Genomic DNA, 19375 nt, shown 5'->3' on the forward strand with positions numbered 1-19375 from the left:
ATCCTGCATAGTACAACAGTCGGGTCTAGGGATAGATATTTGGAGTTTAAGGAAAAGTTTCAGATCATCTAATGTATGTTTTAAAAATTTATTGGCCCTGACAGCGTAACTAGCGTGAATTTCAGACGATAGGGTAGAAGAATTTTCTCGCTTAGAAGAAACCATGTGAAGAGAATGAAGACAACTAAATGCCATATTATGTCAGTGAATGTTCTCAGTCATCCAGGTAGAGTATCTCATGAACTATGTCAGTAAATCTGGTCAACTGGACTTACTTAGCTGGTGTGGTTACTGCTGTTCAGATGGGAGTATACAGCAGAGTCTCCACATCCAGACGAGTTAGCTGGTCTGTGCTGGTACATGCGTTTGGCTAAGGTCTGCTTTGTCTCTCCTATGTACAGCTCTTCACACTCGTCATCCTTGCATTGGATAGCATAGACTACGTCGTTTTGTTGGTCCTTTGGAGTCTTATCCTTAGGATGGACTGTCTCAATGTGTTGGTAGGCTTGAAAGAAACAGGAATATGATGCTTGCTGAAGATTCTACGGATTTTCTCTGAAAGTCCGTAAGATGCCATATTCGATAAATTGATTACATTTGCAAAGATGAAATAAAAACAACAAGAAAATAGAGGGTTGAGTTTGAGTGCTTACACTTTTCCCTGCGTGTTTCTTCTCTGCCAATGAACAAGTCCGCCTCGTGAATGGTGAATCTGAGCTCGAGGGAAGAGTAGAGGTCCTGGACGACGGAGAATGGGGAACCGTGTGCGATGACTTCTGGGGTATTGAAGATGCCACTGTGGTGTGTCAAAGCCTTGGATTTGGGGGCGCCCTAGAAGCTCTGTCAGAAGCTCACTTCGGAGAGGGTGAGGGCAGCATCGTACTCGATAACGTCGAGTGCTCCGGAAGTGAATCAACGATCATTGAGTGCGAACATAACGGCATCGGGATCCACAACTGTTTTCATTTCGAGGACGCAGGAGTTCGATGCTTTCCAAAGGGTAATGGAGGACAGATTTTTTTTTAATTCAATTTCAGTCAGTCCATAGACTATATTTTACTAAAATTACATGACCTCTTGTGAAATGGGAGTATGAAAAAACAAGTCGATAAAAATATGAACCTCGTATTATCAAGTCTATATTGCTTTTCTATTGCTCTTTCTCATTATCTTTCACTTTTGTTATCCCTTTCTGTTGGTGTTTTGTCTTGTGAAATTGTTTGCTGTTGTGTTTTTTATACTTAAGTAAATCGATAGTTGATTATAAATGTGGATTTGTTTCTTTGGGTAATAATGAGGCCCTAAACATTATTCTTAGTTTTATACTGTAGACCCTGCTGTATAGTAGTTTGATTTTTCTTTGTATATTTCTGTGTTCTGTCACGATGTTTTACTTTATCTGTCATGCGTAAACTCTATTTAGCTATGATTAATGATGAATCAACGTGTCTCTTTTCTAGAGAGGTTTGTTAATGCGTGTCATTCAGACACAAAGGAAATGAAATGAACATAAAAGAAGTCACGACTTTCCAGCTAGAATTACTTTCTGTAAGCCTTAAATGTAGAACAAAACTGTTCAAATACTTTAGAAGTTAATATTCATTGTTTGTTTTTGTTGTTAAAAAAATTAGGTTGATATTGTTACTGTGAGATACTCTTTTATTCCATAAGAAAGATCAAGTGTTTATGAGAGAAAGGCAACAGTAATTGAAAAACATTGAGGATTTACCCAGATGTAGGCTACTACCGTCTGCATATCCTTTGTTTGAAATGATAGCTTGAGTCAATTGAACACAGAGGAATAAAGAAAAAAATGATTCCATGTTGAATTCAGCCTTTGATTATGACGTTATTCTTCCATTTAAACGAAAGAAAATGGAAGAGTTCGAATTCTACTTCACCCAAGATATCATTGGAAAAGATGGCAACAAACGAGTTTTTTTTTCTTTTGATATTCCCTCACATTCGCACAAGCAAAGATACCACACTTGTGTTGTTTGTTTGCTTATGGTGCGAGCAAACCTACATTTACATAATTTCTGGGCAAATCTTTATAGGGCCGGAAAGGTTAGGGCGTAATATTTGATTTTGTTTTATCTCACCGTCCATAAGAATTTAACCTTCTGTGTGTCATACTGATTTCCTGACCAATTTATGCGTCTGAAATTGTTGCACATTTGGCTCATTGGCATAGAAAGAATGGTAAACCATCTATCTTGGAAATAAGGTTACAGAGTGTTCCAAAAGTCACTGATAAACCTGTTGGGTGTAGGGGCAGAATTTTTTGTTTATGAAAATAAATATATATTTATAGAAAATGTTTCATATTTCAAAGTTGTTCTTTCCAAATTACTCGACCCTTGACAGCGTAACAAATATGGGTTAGAGGCAAAGAGCTAAAAATAAAAAGAATTTTCTCATTTTAAGTAGGGATGAAAGGAATCTTTGGAAGTGTAGGTCATATTTAATACATTGATTCCATTTGCAAAGATAAGATGAAATGAATTGAAGAGTTGAGTGAACATTTAAAAAATAATCTATGTTTTTAATCTATGCCAATGAACAAGTCCGCCTCGTTGGTGGTGAATCTGTCCGTGAGGGAAGGGTAGAGATCCAGTACGAAGGAGAATGGGGAACCGTATGCGATGACGACTGGGATATGAACGACGCCAATGTGGTCTGCCGAAATCTTGGATTTGAGGGTGCCCTAGAAGCTCTGTCAGATGCTTACTTCGGAGAGGGTGAAGGCAGCATCTTCCTCGATAACGTCGATTGCTCCGGAAATGAATCATCCATTATTGACTGCGAACATCCCGGCATCGAGGACCACAACTGTTTGCATTTCGAGGACGCAGGAGTTAGATGCACTCCAAACGGTAATAAGAAATATGTTTCGATTTCAGTCAATACTTATAATAATATCTCACTGACTTAAAACACACACACACAAAAATCTGGACCTTGTTTCATTAAAGATGAGATTAAACATATGTCAGAATATCAATCATAAGTCTGATACCAGCCAATCAGTGAGCATATAATTATATAAGTGTGATCTCATATTGTTATGCAACAGGGCCCTAGTGAAAACTGGAATTGCAAAGTAGAGACAACTAGTCATGACTTCTTCAGTGAAATTATTTTCCATCAAACTTGTGACCTCGAAAGTGTTCTTTGAGCTGTGCACGTCGATCATTGTGTTAAGCATTGGTTTTAAAATTTGCGAGAATATGGCTGCGGTGATTTTTCAAATATTCGCTAGGAAAGACCAAGTGTGTGGTTTTTTTTTTTTTTTTTAGTGAAGTGATATAAAAAGTGATATAATACTAGGTGTTTCTAAAAACGTGTTCCACTTTTGATCATTAATAATTCTGAAACTGTTCATTCGATAAAACTGTCATTGATATGAGTAATAGCTGAATAGTGTACAATTTTGTTGAAGGTAATTTGAATGTGAAAGCATAAATCAGTTTCATTAAATCTAAGATTGATTTTGAAGTAAGGTTTCAGATTTTGGTCAAACTTTAACCCTCTGTACAAAAATGAACTTTACACAGAAACCAATGATGTGTGAGTATGTGAGTGTGTGCTGACAATGGCCCTGAACAATGGACATGCCTGAACCACCTGTTGACTGGACGTCAGTCTCGCGCTCCCTGGCATATGAATGCTTAATCAATAATTCATGTTGATTGCCCTGGGCACTGCTAGTCTGAATTCATGCTCGGTAAAGGGTAAAATGCATGCACATGGAAAGAGTAAGCACATGTTTCCATGTGCTTGCAAACACCACATTTCATTCCAGCTGGCAATCATTTTCAAACTTTGCTTCACATATCACTAAATTTGGGATATGATTAAGCATAAATGATCTAAAGTTCCTCATTTTTATACAACTGTCTATGTATACTAATTAAATAGTCTGACAAATTTTCGCTTTTTCGATAAAAAGAGATCATTTTTGGTAAAGAGTTCAGCAGCATTTATCATTGGGGCGATTTGTTTCACAGTAAATTTGTTTAAGGCTCCATATACACAAGAGTTTATACTCTAATTGATTTTCTTTGCTTCCTGTCACCATGTTCACGATAGAACAGAAGGTATTCATTATAATTTCGTTTTTCAGAAGGAGGGAGAGCACTGTCGCGACTCAAAGACAGTATCGGCAGGTGTTTGACTTTACACAGATACTGCCAGAGCCTGAATAAAGACTAGTTGTGACAGTGGAATTTCTCATGAATGAATAATGAAGTATTCAAACCCTGGCCATTGTTCAGGACCATTGTCAGGGTGTTAACCACACACTCCCATACACACCCATTGACCCCTGTGCAAAGTGAAATTTTGTACAGAGGGTTGAAAATAGAGCAAAATCTGGAATCTAATTGTGAAATTAATCATGGATTTCATGAAACTGATTTATGCTTTCATATCTAAACCACTTTCAACCAAATTGTACAGTATTCAGCTATCACTCATATCAATGACTGTGTTATCTGTTATATAGTTTATGAATTATTAAGAATCAAAAGTGGGAAATGTTTTTTGAAACACCTAGTAGATAAAACAAGTTTAAACCGAGAGCAAAGCTGATCCTCGCCATACAGGTCCTGTTTAGTGATATCATCAATTATAAAATAGGTTCAAGAATGTAGCCAATAGGAAGCGCTGAAATGAGTCACGTGTGCTTTGGTTATTTTAGTCCCATTGCACTGCGTGTTAAATCCTATTGCCGATCGTCTGTACGCGCGGCGGCTCCTTTGAATTGCATGCATACGCGCTGTCAATCCTGTAAACAACTTCTAGTTCGGGTTGTAGCGCTGCCGGCCGGCCGGCCTTTCTTCCCTTGTGCATAACCAGTGGCGTACGTATACGTACAGTACAGTAGACCAAGCGTTGTGGGACCGGACGCGTACATGGAGTCACTTTGAAGGGCAAATCCAACGATTTAGCAGGTTAATTCTCACGCCGTTTTCAGAGTATGTTGTCTAGTAGGCCTATATGAGGAGTTTATAGGCCTATCAAGTCTTCAAGGTAAAGGGTGCAGATTCTATGTAAAATAAGTACGTTTTCATGCGGGAACTTAAGTGTCCGGAAACCCAACCCCCCATCATACTTATATGTGCGGGATTTCCGAGTGCGACGTGCGTAAATGTTTGGGACGAACATCTTCGGACGTCTTGACCCACAAAGGTACGTGAAAAACGCTGAAAAATGTTGTTAGTTTTCGAATTTTCGACCCATTTTATAAAACAAATGATGCACAGGATTATTTCGTGGCGTTAGTGGAGATGCAGCTCACTCTCGGGTATTTACAATGTATAGTGCAACATGCACTCGGCTTCGCCTCGTGCATGTTAACAATTGTAAATACCCTCGAGTGCGCTACGCCTCCACTATAGACGCACTCTATCCTGTGCATCATTTGTATAGTCGCACGTCAATGAAGTAATTATTATATTATGGAATAGAGGGGCTACGGAATATTTCAAATGGCACAGGTACAGCAAGTCAGGATGGTTACAGTTCATTCTGCGAAAGAAAAAGAAAAAGAAATTGTTTCGATTTCCGGAGGTTCGATAATCAGAAAACGAGGTAAGGTTCCGAATAATTCCGAAGGTTCGGTAGACACACCATCTTCTCATTTTCGAATAATCAAACTTCATTTCATATGAAACTTAGTTTGGTGTAAAGAACTGTATTTCTTTTTCTGATTAGCACATCCTGGGAACAACGAACCTTGGAATAACACCAGAAATGTTGGGATTAAAGTACTCTATTTCTCTTTTCGGATTTAGCAACACGTAGTTTAAAAAACATGTTTATTTCCGAATAATAAACGCCACTTATTTCATTTCTGATAAACGAACCCCGAAATAAGCTTAATCCATCGAGTCTAGGGGCGCGGCTTTTGGATAAGAACATAATTGACAGTAAAATATAACAAAATATTGACTGCTCATGAGATGGAAATCATCACTCCACTCTCATACCTACCCTTCTATCACCCCGAGGCCTTGGCCGAGGTATGACAGAAGACCCTGTGTTAAAAGCACCCAGGGAGATATTATTTCCACCATCATCCGAATACATATCAGTGTATATTTGTTTCTTTTAACCTTATCGTATGAGATTAGGTTTAACTAGCTGAACCTCTAGAATTCAACTAAATCTAGTTCAAGTAGAAACGATGCGCGTAAAGTAACCGTTAACATACTGTATACAGTAGTAACGTCCTTGGAAAACCAAAAGGCAATTTGTGTAGGCTGCGGACACTGCATAAGTCTATGTGTATATTGTGTACAAAAGTCGCGGAGGGGTTACGTATCAGAGGGTTTTGACTTTCTATCAGAGAGTTTTGGCTTTCTATCATTTGGCCTATGGTCAAGTGATAGAAATGTAAAACCCTGATGAAACAATGAAAGGCGGAACTCCATCATGTCACATTTCCTACTTTTGACTAATAAGTGATAAGAATATGAGGTATATAATTAGCAGATGCCCCCACTGAGAAAGAGCAACTCTATATTTAAGTGTCCCCTATGGAAAGGCATTGTTGTACACTTTGATAATGATATGCCATTGACGTCAAATCTGTCTTCAATCTCAGGTGTACCGATGCCTGACTTAAAATCTCGAATCTTGAAATCTTGAAAAGTTGAGTGGGCATACTTTAAATTTTTCGTATGTGTGCGTGCGTGTGTGTGTGTGTGTGTGTGTGTGTGCGTATGTTTTCTCCACCTATGCAGAAGTCCGCCTCGTTGGTGGTGAATCTATCCGCGAGGGAAGGGTAGAGATCCTATACGATGGAGAATGGGGTACCGTATGCGATGACGACTGGGATATTGACAACGCCAATGTGGTCTGTCAAAGTCTCGGATTTGAGGGTGCCATAGAAGCGAAGTCGGAAGCTCATTTCGGAGAGGGTGAAGGCAGCATCTTACTCGATGACGTCGAATGCTCCGGAAGTGAATCAACCATCATCGACTGTGAACATCCCGGCATCGGAGACCACAACTGTCTCCATTACGAAGACGCTGGAGTTAGATGTTCCCTGGAAGGTAAGCGAAAAGGAAAGTAATCAATGCAGTGTAAGTCCTTGTTTGAACTAACAAAATGTTTCGTAAAACAACAACACAAAACAAAAGGGGGGTGGGGAGTAGGGAGGACACCATGCTGAATTCACCGATTTCCTTAATATGCAAGAGTTACATTATATCACATGCTTTTCAAGTCAGGCGGTAACGAGGAACAAATTACCTTCTTTGAAGCCTGACCTATTATTTCACTATTTTTATGAACACTCCGGTAAAAAAAAAGAAAGATAGTAAAAAACAAAGGGGCATACCAATATCATTGGGGTCATCCATGATTTTCTACATTATTAGTGGTACAAAGTAAAAATCAAATATTGTAGAGAGTTGCTAAATTCAGTTATGTCGCTTTAAGATTGATTGCAGAACGAGTAAGCTTCTTTCTTGAATATATTTATTTATAGTGGTAAGTAAAACAGCTTAAACAGCAAAGAGTAATTAGAAATACGAGATTTTTAATCATAACTTCAAGAATATCCCTTGTTGAGTATTCAGTGAGGTAGCGCATGCAAGGTTTAGTTTGCTCCTGGTAGTTGATTATTGCCTATCGCCATTAAAAGAACATTGTTCGGGGATGGATAACCAGTCACAATAGTTACGGTTTAAGCAAACTTTATTATGCTCACGCAACACAAACTGCCGGCCGAAAAGGGCGAAGGTTGTACAACAACAATATAACATACATCTCAAACACTGCCCGTAAGAGGGCAGTATAACACACTGGCGCGATCACTTTCTTCTTTCTGTCTTCTTCTACATAACACAATGGAAAACCCTTGGCTATGGAATAATCATGCACATTCAATATGCCAAGATTGTGTGTGGAATTAAACCAATCAAACTTCTACTGATGTGGATAGCTAGACCACATTACGAACACTCAATGATTTGATAACATTAATACATGTACAAACATTATCCCCATATAGACACAGTCTCTAGAGACTTGTAAGGACTGACTGACAACCAACTAATATGAAACACCAACATTACACTATGATAAGCGCTGCTATACATATACAGTACTTACTCACTGGATCAACAATCAGAATCATGCTCATACAAAAATGCCAATAACCTATGCTATACATTGTACATGTATAACCTCATACATACCCTGTACGTCTTCTACCAATCATAAAACAACACTTAATAAAACAAACTACTTTACGGTGTAAATGAAACAGAAAATATGTCACAATGTCAACTATCAAATATAATACAAACACATGTAGCTACCTCACTTTCTACCTTTTATCAAAATATGAAACACTACTACTGTAGGCCTACGTAAGTACCATGGTCTCCCCACTCTCATTCACTCTTTTGTTACAACACTGTTAAACACAGCACATACAGCTGTAATCACTTTTCTTCTACATATACATATACTGGGATTTGGAACGAGTGTACATAAACACTACACTATAGTTGTCTTTCCTCTACAGTCTTAAAGCACATACACACCACACACAATGTTGTTACACACAATGTTGTTACATTAGAACCAAATAGACATCAACACAGGCCCTAAAGGCGCAGAGACAAAAATCCCTAGATAAATCATATGAAACCAACATGGCATTGAAAACAACAATGTGGTGTGTTCATAATAATGCCTGATACATGTACATGTATTCAAATCGGTATGAGTAAGACACGCATGTGAATGAAAGCCGCTGAGAATAGCCACCCATCTGATGTAGCAATATCAAAACCTTAATGTCATCATTAACTTATCATGTGAGTTATTACTACGACCCTTTGGCATATACCAAACAAAACAACTGACAACGATACATCCAGTAAAAGATGTACTGTATATGAAAACAAATTACAATACATACATTTGTATCAAAAAAATACAGAGATCAAATATACCTGTACGGTGTATTATACTTTTGAAAACATACTCAAACTTCCAAAACATATTTTGTCCTTCAAGTGTATCAAAAACGGACTCCGACATTGACGTCACTCCATACAATATGACCTGACACATGATTCTTACATATCAAAAAGGGGAAGAATGAGCTACATAAGGTCCATCCAAACTACATTGTACAGTATAGGCAATGTACAATGTGTTACCATACATATCATGTAAACTTCATATAATTACAAATTATCATCATACGTACATTTATCTTCTCTTTATCAATAAACCTGTTACTGATATTCTACCCTTGCATATGCAACAACAACAAAAATCAAACGAGCATCATACATACGTATGTAAATATCTCACCTCTCCTACATGTGTGCAATATGTATTTGACATAAGACATAGGAAATGACTCAAAGAATCATACACACTGGGCAAACTGAAAGGCAAAAACACAAACATAAAAACGCTGACTTACTGGAGTTGCTGTCAAAATCATCATGCTTATGCTACATACATAAAACGGTAATCATGTTATTCAGATTTGCACAACTTGCTATGTGCAAGTCAACTGGCTGCTGACATGATGTATACTACATGCTGTACAACATGTATTTGCATCCAATAACAATATACATGCACTGTCTCGGTGCATTATATGAACCAGAATCAATACAAAACACTTTAAACCAGAACAAAATTATTAGCAACTTTGTAATATAGTATGCTCAAAAAAAAAAATGCATGCTGTGCATAGATTGCATACAATCACAAAAACAAACGAACAAAAAATGAACCTGAGTTTTAAATCTCAAAGTACCAAATTATCAAAAGTTGCAGAACTACACATGTATACACAATTCACACAAACTTCACCCATTATAGGAAGAAATTCCAATATAACTAACATAATTATCAATTAAAGTTTACAATATTACCTTACAAATAAAACATAACAAATCATAAACTTATACATCACACTTATTGTTGTCTCACTTCTAAGCACTAATTTCACAAGTACATTTTACATAATGATAAAAAATAACCGATAACCTTAAAAATCCTGCATTATTTAATCAACAACAATCCATTTATCCTATTACATGTATACACAAATATATTAGCTTAACAAACTTATAAAAATGAAGCAGGCATGTGGCACACAATTCAATTCACAAGTCAGAGTCCAGAAACATCCGGTAGCTGAGGTCAAAAATGGGGGTTATCAGTTATCAGGGAGCTTCAATACAGTCAATGTCTGGAGGACGGCCAGGAGGGGGTCCTAAATGCAAGCCCGTGGAGTGACCTGGTCGAGGAGTAGGAGCAGTGTCTGAAGTTGGAGACATCACAAATGTGCAGAGCTGAACACGAGGAGCAGTACTCTTCTCACGCCGTGGAACGTGAGATGTATCTCCAGGAGTGGAGGCACTGGTGAAGGCACAGGGTCCTCTGGATGCATCTGGGGGGCGCCCAGGAGGGTCGTCGATCTCAATAGTGCGAGGATGGTCTGGGGGGCCACTGCGTCGATAAGGAGTGCGGATGCTACTAACACTGATATTGAGAACATCCACATGAAGCTCATCAGTGGGTGAGAGGCACTGGTTGACATCTGAAGATGGCTGGCATGCTGGCAAGCCAGAGCGATGACGAGGTGTGGTTAGGGCACCGGAGAAATCATCATCGGTGACATCAGGGATGGTGTGATTCATCCCAGGGGTGGGAATGATGGCTAGCTCCGACTGAACTAGACACTGACGTGCAGTCTCAGCATCCTGGGAACGGGGGCATAGGTCTATGCCTTGGTGGGGACCGCTGCTGACTGGTGAAGGTGCGGTCACATCATTAGAGATAGATGAAGGCGAGTTGTACCGGGGAAGGCTGAGAGACATCGGAGGCGTGTGGGAAAGACGAATATCTACCTCTGGTGTAGGATCAGGACCATAGGTGTACGAAGGTCCATCACCAATTGTGATACTGCGCTTTGCGGGACGGATGGTAATGTCGTGCAACACTATGAACGGAATGCCTGCCTCAATTATAACATCCGGAGAGTCAACAACTAACCCTTCAAAGAGAAATGCCTTTCCATCTCTGGTAAGTGTGAGGCACATCCCTCCAACAACTGCATACGGTGAAGAATGATCAACTGGATAAGCCTCAGAAGAGTCCGAAAAAACACCTCCGAGACTCTTGAACACTGAATAGCCAATGAAGTTCTGTGGCGAACCACTGGCAAGAGTAACCCGGATAGTCTGCTGACCATGGTCAAGGTCAATGTAGGGAGACATACAAGCCTTTTCAGGCAACACTGAGGGACTAGCTACTGGGGACTGTGGCAACTGGTCAACCCGGAAGTGGAACTCATCCGACTCCGATGAGCCACGATCATAGCAGTAAGAATTGTCTTGAAACCCTATTGACCTGTCTAAATCTGACATATCCTTTGCATCTCCAAGACTAGTACTGTTTGAATCAGCAACACAGACCCTAGCAGACAAGCAGACAATATCTGTAGACAAAGCACCATCATGAAAATCATCAAAACATTCATCAACTTCTGAGAAATCACATTCTGAATCTAGCTCATCATAATCATCCAGATAATTGTCATATGGACACAGGGAATCAGAGTAGCCAAGGATGGATGCCGCTTGGCGAGCACATGTAATGATATCTCTTTCATGCTCTGGTAGGAATGAGCAATCACTGATGTGATGCTGGTTCGGGCGATTGGCCACGAGACATATTGGGCAACTGTGAACCTTGTGTCTAACATTAGAACGACTGGACTCACTAACACTAAGACTACTCATACACATAGGGACAGAACGAGGAGTAATGCTACATGAACCTGGATTGACAGCATCATACCCAGTAGCATGCAATACTCTATCCTCATGGGGACGAGGTTGGTTAGGGTTCCCGAAGGGCTCATCACAACTGTCATATTCACTTTCATCACCATAACCGTCACAGAAATCATCATAATCAAGACCGACATAATCATCCTCAGTCATCCATTCATTGCTTTCATTTCTTTTGATTTGAATTGACTCAGAATCGTAAACACTGTAAGGTACCTGGTACATTGTACTTCTGGTTAGGATACTGGTAGGGGCGGCCTCTCTCTCGGGCCTGGGTGCGAGGTCGTTGCCTCAATAGGGGACAGGGAACAGCCATTCAAGGGCTACGTATGGGACTACAGCAGATGCGAGCAAACCATAACTACCTATCACGACACGTTTTTGCCGACCAACTGGCTGCCATATCATGCATAAAATCCATCGGTAATGAGGGAAGAGCAGGGTACTTTATCCCATGTAGCTGCCACCACGCCATTAAAAGAACATTGTTCGGGGATGGATAACCAGTCACAATAGTTACGGTTTAAGCAACTTTATTATGCTCACGCAACACAAACTGCCGGCCGAAAAGGGCGAAGGTTGTACAACAACAATATAACATACATCTCAAACATTGCCCGTAAGAGGGCAGTATAACACACTGGCGTATAATGTTTTATATGTATGTATATATATAATATATATGTGACCGGCGACAACGGTTTCAGGCAAAAGTCGGGAATTTTGAAAATTCATTTTTTCACTGAATCACATTGCCCATTTCCTAAGCTTTGCATTGATATAAAACACTTGTATTCTTCGGCACCATAAGTGGGCATAGCAAGAGAAATAAAATGCACTTTTTAAGTTGTTAGCCTGACAAAATTGCGAGAAAACAGGCTTTGAAGATTCACCTCTTTCTCAAAGACTATGTCCGAGCGTCGATGCGAGGGGAGAATCACCCATCCGTACGATGGTGCCAATCGATGTTAAGCTCCGCCTCTAGCAACCACATCGCCTTCTGATTGGCTCACTGAGAGAGTCAAATTTCCCGGGCACCTTCCTCGGAGCTCAGCGCATGGAGCCGAAAAACAATGCGTTTCGCTCGGGTTTGTTTACAGTGCGTCTTTCAAGATGGCGAATACGATAATTGCACGTATGGCGTACATGTGTGTGGTGCACGCATTACGCAATGGCATCCACACGCCATGACCGTGTGCATGTAACAGGAGCGGTGGCGAATCCACACATTTACAAATCGCGTTTTCATTGTGGTTGATTTGTCTATATGATTATCATTGGCAACCCTTTTGAAGGCAGAAAATTGCATGTGCTGGCAAGGGTCACGCTTCCTGTTTGTGTTGTTTTACAAGACACGCATATGTTGCTTTGTTCGGTGGTGCTAATTAAATCAAAACAAACAAACAAACAAACTCGACTCGTTAGTTTGGTGCGATCTTGATGTGTAGTATTTGAATATAATTAGTCACATGTGACCGCTCCTTTCCTCTCATCTACTCCAGTACCTTCATGCTGTCATAATTTCTTCTACTTGTACAAGTAGACAAGTTTGAGAATATCTAGTTTTCTTTTCACACGGTTATGTCATGCTACATGATTTTTGTTTCACTTCCGTTGTAGAACATTGCGGTAGAATAGTTTGGATAGAAAGCCAAACGAAGAGCACGCACTACAGAGCGAGCGTATATAAACCACTATAGCAAGAACAATGGAGCATGTAATCGTGCACGCGAGGACAAAGCATTCCCCAAACGTTGCAACTGGTGTCTCGAAAGCCGAATTATGTAAATGTATGCGACGCACCAGCCAATCGCATGCGAGACCCCGCGCCGTAGCAACGCTGGGGATATTGGCGCGGAGTTCGAAAGAAGCTCGAAACTGACGAGTGCGATCCAACATAGGGTGTTTAAAATTCCATTTTCGATAGGAAAAACTTAGTCTTATGCTATGAAATTTACTGTAGATGTAGAAAACATATCAAAGATTCGATTTCTGCAAAAAATCTAAATCGACAAAAATAATGGTCAAAATCTTTGTACCCCGCCTAGGAGGGAATTTCCTCTTGCGACTTTTGCCTGAAACCGTTGTCGCGGGTCACATATATATATATATATATATATATATATTTATTTATTTATATATATATTATTATGTTAAAATGGCGCTTAACCTGCTCAGAGAGCAAACTGTTCATTATCACTCTTAATCGTTGACCCACTCTGTTCTCAGTTCGCATCGTCGGAGGTAATTCCCCGCTGGAGGGACGGGTGGAAGTCTTTTACGACGGGGAGTGGGGGACTGTCTGCGACGACCATTGGGATTTGGAAGACGCACATGTAGTTTGCGCTAACCTTGGCCATGGTCCTGCGCTCGAGGCAACGACAAATGCTGCATTCGGAGAAGGATCTGGCGAGATCCCACTTGACGATGTTGGATGCATCGGCAACGAGACAAGTCTCTTCGATTGTCCAAACGCCGGACTCGGGAGCAACAACTGCCTCCACAATGAAGATGCTGGAGTGAAATGTTCCGCTGGGGGTAGGTTTATGATGCTGTGAGCCCGTGCATCTTGTGCCTCACTCGCTTTGATTTTGACCTTTCATCCCCATTTCTTCCAAGCTTATTTTCTTTTCGGTTCTTCTTTTTCTTCCCTTTTACCAGAAAGCTGTGTGTGTGTGTGTGTGTGTGTGTGTGTGCATGTATTTTGTCTTTCTTTTCTTTTTCTCTCAGGCATTTGCCTAGTTTTGTTAGTTTAGCCATTAGCTTTTTTTAACGAAGAAACTGCAAACTACAAGGCATGATTTTATTAGCAGTCCTCGCCATTTTGAGCAACTTTGATATTTGTCATAAAAGTTACAGCATTTATATGATTTCAGTTAGCAGTACTTTCTTGATTCCATTGTGGTACTAACTTGGTGTCATGCGTATCAAAAACTTTCTTTTTGGAAATGAAATAAGCGAAATTGCATGAAATGATGGATAATGGTATAATCACATTGGTCACTGATACTCCGTGTATTCGATTCGTATGAGCTGTCTTTTTACATATCATTTGTAAAAATGCAATCGCAATTCTTACTGCTGATGCGATGATAAAACGAATAATATATGTCTGTAGATCTGTAGACTTGCCGCTATTGGACATGTAAAATATATTTTAGGCTTGTACCCACCTGATGATTTTCTAAAGTATATTCTTTAAGATTTATGTCACAATAACAAAGTTACTACAATATGAATGATTTCAAGAATGATTGCAAGAATGTGTCATCCAAGTAAACCAACTCGTTTATACCTCAGTGTGTTACGTTTTCTCCGATGATATATTTATGATGAGATATCCCGTGACCTTTTGGAGGTTTTTGCAATAGATATGTTGAATTTTGCTGACCAGAATGTAGATCCTTTTTCATTTTCCTCAAAAACTTTGGCCCAAGATGTTTTAATTACTTTATATTTGTTGGCACATGATATTATTATTTCCTTCCAAAATCAATGCTGTCAACATTGGATCTATTTACGTCACATTCATGACGTCCTTCCTTTTTCGATTACATGTCGGTAACTACTGACCCACCATTGCTGACCTATGTATTGTGTAAACATGTCACGTTTTGCCAGTCTTGGACAAATCAGTCTTTACATTGTGATTGTCCCGGGGTGTAGCACATTGTGCATGAGAGCCGTACTTTCTATACGTTAAAATAATCATGTTTCTCAAATTTACCTATTAATAGGAATATTTGGGAAAAGCAAAACACACATACATGTATATATTGAGGTTTTTCTCCAGACAATTATGAAGTGTAAATACGTAAATAAGCAATGGGGTGTGCATTTGATATGTATATTGTGTTTGCGTGTACGGTCTTCGTCTCTTCCAAATCGTACCAAGTTCGCCTCGTCGGTGGTGATTGTTCATCCGAGGGAAGGGTAGAGATCCTGCACGACGGAGAATGGGGAACCGTGTGCGATGACTACTGGGATATGAACGACGCCAATGTGGTCTGTCGAAGTCTCGGATTTGAAAGAGCAGAAGGAGCCGAGTTGGAAGCTGAATTCGGAGAAGGAAGTGGAAGCATCGTGCTGGATAACGTCGAGTGCTCCGGAAGTGAATTAGGCATTACTCACTGCCCACACTCCGGTACTGGAATCCACAACTGTGCGCATACTGAAGACGCAGGAGTTAGGTGCTCACCTGAAGGTACCAAAGAGAGAGAGAGAGAGAGAGAGAGAGAGAGAGAGAAAAGAGCAGTGGATATTCCTGGTATTGAACTAAAACATTTCATGATAACAAGTCAGAAAACAGGGAGAATGGGGAGGGAAGTATTGCCAAAGTTTGTCAATTTCTTGCAATAATGACAAAATGACATGAATGATGCCGTCGATTTTACTTTATTTTGGATTTATTGCAGTACTGATGAAACATCTCTTTACTTATAGTTTACATAAGGTTCATAAATCGAATTCCTTAATTCTATTCCCCAGAACGCTATCTCTATATTGCGATTACAACCTCCATAGATGCATTTTGTAGGTACATCCACCAATAATAAAGACTATTGACTTTGTCAATGTACCCTTCAATTGCCGGAACCTCTTTTTTTTCGTTAAATTAATGCCACATCACAAGAACAGCCTAAAAGACAATACCACAATTGCAAAATTAGTACGTTTCCTTGTTTTCATTTTCTCTTGTTCACATGGCCGCCAGTAGTAAAGATTAATCTAGTCAATGTACCCTTCAACTGCCCAAAGTTATATTACTGCCATATCACAAGAACAGACTCAAGGCTAATAACAATTTGCATCATTAGCAAATTTCATTGTTTTCTTTTTCTTTTGTATACAAGATCGCATTACATTTTCGTTTGTTGTGTTGTTATCCTGTTATCCTGTGCTGTTATCGTCGCCAGCTACTTGCATGTAAATCCTTGATATCGGTAAGGACATGTCTGGGAATGTTCACCGCGCCCTGTCATTGGCCAGCTATTTAATTCAAAAACATCAAAACGACTTTTAGTCCCAAATTACCTGATTCAGGCTGCATTTCCTTCTCATTCGACCTTATTTCTGTCAGTGCGACTGTTTGGGGGCGAGTCGGAAAGTGAAGGAAGGGTGGAGGTGTTGCACAATGGTGTCTGGGGAACTGTGTGCGATGATCACTGGGATATCGAGGATGCCGACGTGGTCTGCAGAAGTCTCGGTTTCTCAGGAGCTGATGAAGCCTTATCCAACGCTGCGTTTGGCGAAGGCTCTGGACTGATCATCCTCGATAATGTCGAGTGCAGCGGAGACGAAACGTGCATTTTCAGCTGCCCCAACTTTGGGATAGGAGTCCACAACTGCTTCCATTTTGAAGATGCAGGAGTGAGATGTATCTAAAGTAAGTGAGGGCCTGGAAAGTTCGTTTTGTTTCTTACATCTTCAGTGGCGGATGGGGGGTGGGGGGGGGAGGCACCTGGCGCGATATTCCCATGTTATTTTTTTTATAAAATATATCAAATGTGTTAAGATTTATTAAAATTGATTCATTATTTTGCCTGTCAGTCGACGAAACCCGAAAGTGGCACGAAAATCGAAAAAAAAATCACGTGATTAAACCCGGAAGTGGCACCAGAACTATTTTTTTTTTGCACCCCCCCCCCCTTTTCGGAATTCCTCAATCCGTCCCTGCATCTTTGTTGCTTCACTTTCCTTTTGTCTCGTAAATGGTCTGATCTGAAGTAAAGATTAAAATGTATTATTTGTTATTTTTACGGTCACCTTTAGCAAGAAAGTCGTTAGAGCCCCCCCCCCCCATTCCAATCTAAACAGTTAATGAACACTCACTGTGATAATCATATCAACACTCCAGAAGGCACACCATTCATTAAAGGGGATGGCTAGTAACCGATCAGTGGGAATCAATGGGAATCAGTGGGAATGCTGGAGGATGATTGTTCCAATCCTTGTGGGATCAATTCATTTAACATGTTTAAGAGTACATTATATATCTACTGTTGTGTGAAAATTATTTGCTTCAGAACGGTCTCATATTCAAGTAATGTGCAGATTAATGCCCCGTCACTGACCAGGCACGCTAACCTGGAAACATTAAACTGCACATTACTTGAATATGAGACCATTCTGAAGCAAATAATTTTCACACAACAGTAGATATATAATGTGCTATTAAATGAATCCCACAAGGATTGGAACAATCATCCTCCAGCATTCCCACTGATTCCTACTGATCAGTTACTAGCCATCCCCTTTAATCATCAAGTCTTCGATCATCCGTTGTAAATGCTTATACGCACGAGCTGCTGTTTACTGACAACGCTGATTAAGGGAGACCTTAATGACGATGATTTTCAGACTTTTACATATAGAACAACAATTTGGTTATAACTGGGTTTCACAATTTATAAGAAATCACAATGAACAAGGCTGATGAAATGGCAGCCTCACTATAAGAATGCAGGAGTCGCAGGCGGCCGGGGCTTAAGGAAGCAGAACAAAAAAGAAAACATGCATAAATTTGACACAGGCGAGCTTGTTAAGCGCGTGGTATTGTCATGGAATTACATTGCTACATTTCTGAAAAATGTGAGGCTCCTATGTCATCATAATTCTTCAGGTTTTTTAGAGTACTGATTTCTCTGCTCAAGGACCACAATAAATTCCATGGATCTATACATTCATTTCGTTGAATTGTTGATTTATATGCCCCATGATGTGAAACTATGAAAATCGTCAGGAATGCCCCTTTAAACAAATAGGAGTCACGTTGAGTAAAGTGCTTTTCTTGTATTCTGTGATCATCAATTTCTGTGATTATACTGACGTTACCTAATACTTGTTCGTTGTTTTTATACTCCATTGTAGTTCTGACGAAGGCTTCCATGGACAGCAGGTCTGATGAAGGTGACATCATACAAGAGGTGACCTCTCTTAAGAGGATATATTCATAGAGTGAAAACTGCTGCCAGTTCATCTGCAATGATTTAGTTCTTCTCCAATATAATATACCATTTAGCTTCTTGATTATAGTTTACTTGAACTCTTTGTGCTTTATGAATAAAAAAACAGCAACATAATGACATGGATTGATTCGTTTGACGCTCATTGATTCACAATATGCTTATAATGTATCTATGATTATCGCCTACCAATTAAGTTTTAAGCCACCCTTGAGTGTTAAATGCCATTTTAAGAACATCATACAAGAGGTGAATTACGATTTTTGGCTATCTCTTTACTCCTTAATATACAAATGTCACTATTTTGATTGACATCTGTCTAGGGACAAAAACGTTTATAAAATGCCACAAAAGAACTATAAGTTATATATTCAATTTAATATTATGATTTAATACAATTCAATTTCATTTCATTTCCAACAACAGCATTTAGAACATAACATTTGCAAATACATCATTATACGAAATCAATGGGGCTCATTTCTTTATTGGGAAAATAAAGTGTAAGGAAATACCTTAGTATAATGTGACTTGATTGTATATGAAAGAGAAGTTGTTGGAAATGGA

The 19375-nt window shown here is 39.6% G+C and overlaps 2 protein-coding genes across 2 annotated transcripts; both read left to right on the forward strand.

The window, feature by feature from the left end:
• Window positions 1-208: 208 nt before the first annotated feature.
• LOC139723461 (neurotrypsin-like) lies at window positions 209-7081 on the forward strand. Its single transcript, XM_071634707.1, has 4 exons — window positions 209-338; window positions 692-1000; window positions 2568-2876; window positions 6750-7081. The coding sequence occupies exons 1-4, from the start codon at window positions 209-211 to the stop codon at window positions 7079-7081; spliced, it is 1080 nt and encodes a 359-aa protein (XP_071490808.1).
• Window positions 7082-12269: 5188 nt separating this feature from the next.
• LOC139723462 (neurotrypsin-like) lies at window positions 12270-18773 on the forward strand. Its single transcript, XM_071634708.1, has 5 exons — window positions 12270-12285; window positions 14073-14381; window positions 15739-16047; window positions 16924-17229; window positions 18714-18773. The coding sequence occupies exons 1-4, from the start codon at window positions 12270-12272 to the stop codon at window positions 17226-17228; spliced, it is 939 nt and encodes a 312-aa protein (XP_071490809.1). The 3' UTR covers window position 17229; window positions 18714-18773.
• The last annotated feature ends 602 nt before the right edge of the window (window positions 18774-19375 follow it).

The sequence above is a fragment of the Diadema antillarum genome, unplaced genomic scaffold (assembly GCF_040938485.1).
Source record: "Diadema antillarum isolate AM-2024a unplaced genomic scaffold, OU_Dant_1.0 scf00000192, whole genome shotgun sequence".
Classification (NCBI taxonomy): domain Eukaryota; kingdom Metazoa; phylum Echinodermata; class Echinoidea; order Diadematoida; family Diadematidae; genus Diadema; species Diadema antillarum.

Excerpts from the sequence above, each read along its gene's own strand:
- LOC139723461 (XM_071634707.1), top strand. The coding sequence starts at position 209 with ATGTTCTCAGTCATCCAGGTAGAGTATCTCATGAACTATGTCAGTAAA. Across the intron at positions 1,001-2,567 it reads AGTTCGATGCTTTCCAAAGG|TCCGCCTCGTTGGTGGTGAA; the intron begins GTAATGGAGGAC and ends CCAATGAACAAG. Across the intron at positions 2,877-6,749 it reads AGTTAGATGCACTCCAAACG|AAGTCCGCCTCGTTGGTGGT; the intron begins GTAATAAGAAAT and ends CCACCTATGCAG.
- LOC139723462 (XM_071634708.1), top strand. Across the intron at positions 14,382-15,738 it reads AGTGAAATGTTCCGCTGGGG|TTCGCCTCGTCGGTGGTGAT; the intron begins GTAGGTTTATGA and ends AATCGTACCAAG. Across the intron at positions 16,048-16,923 it reads AGTTAGGTGCTCACCTGAAG|TGCGACTGTTTGGGGGCGAG; the intron begins GTACCAAAGAGA and ends TATTTCTGTCAG.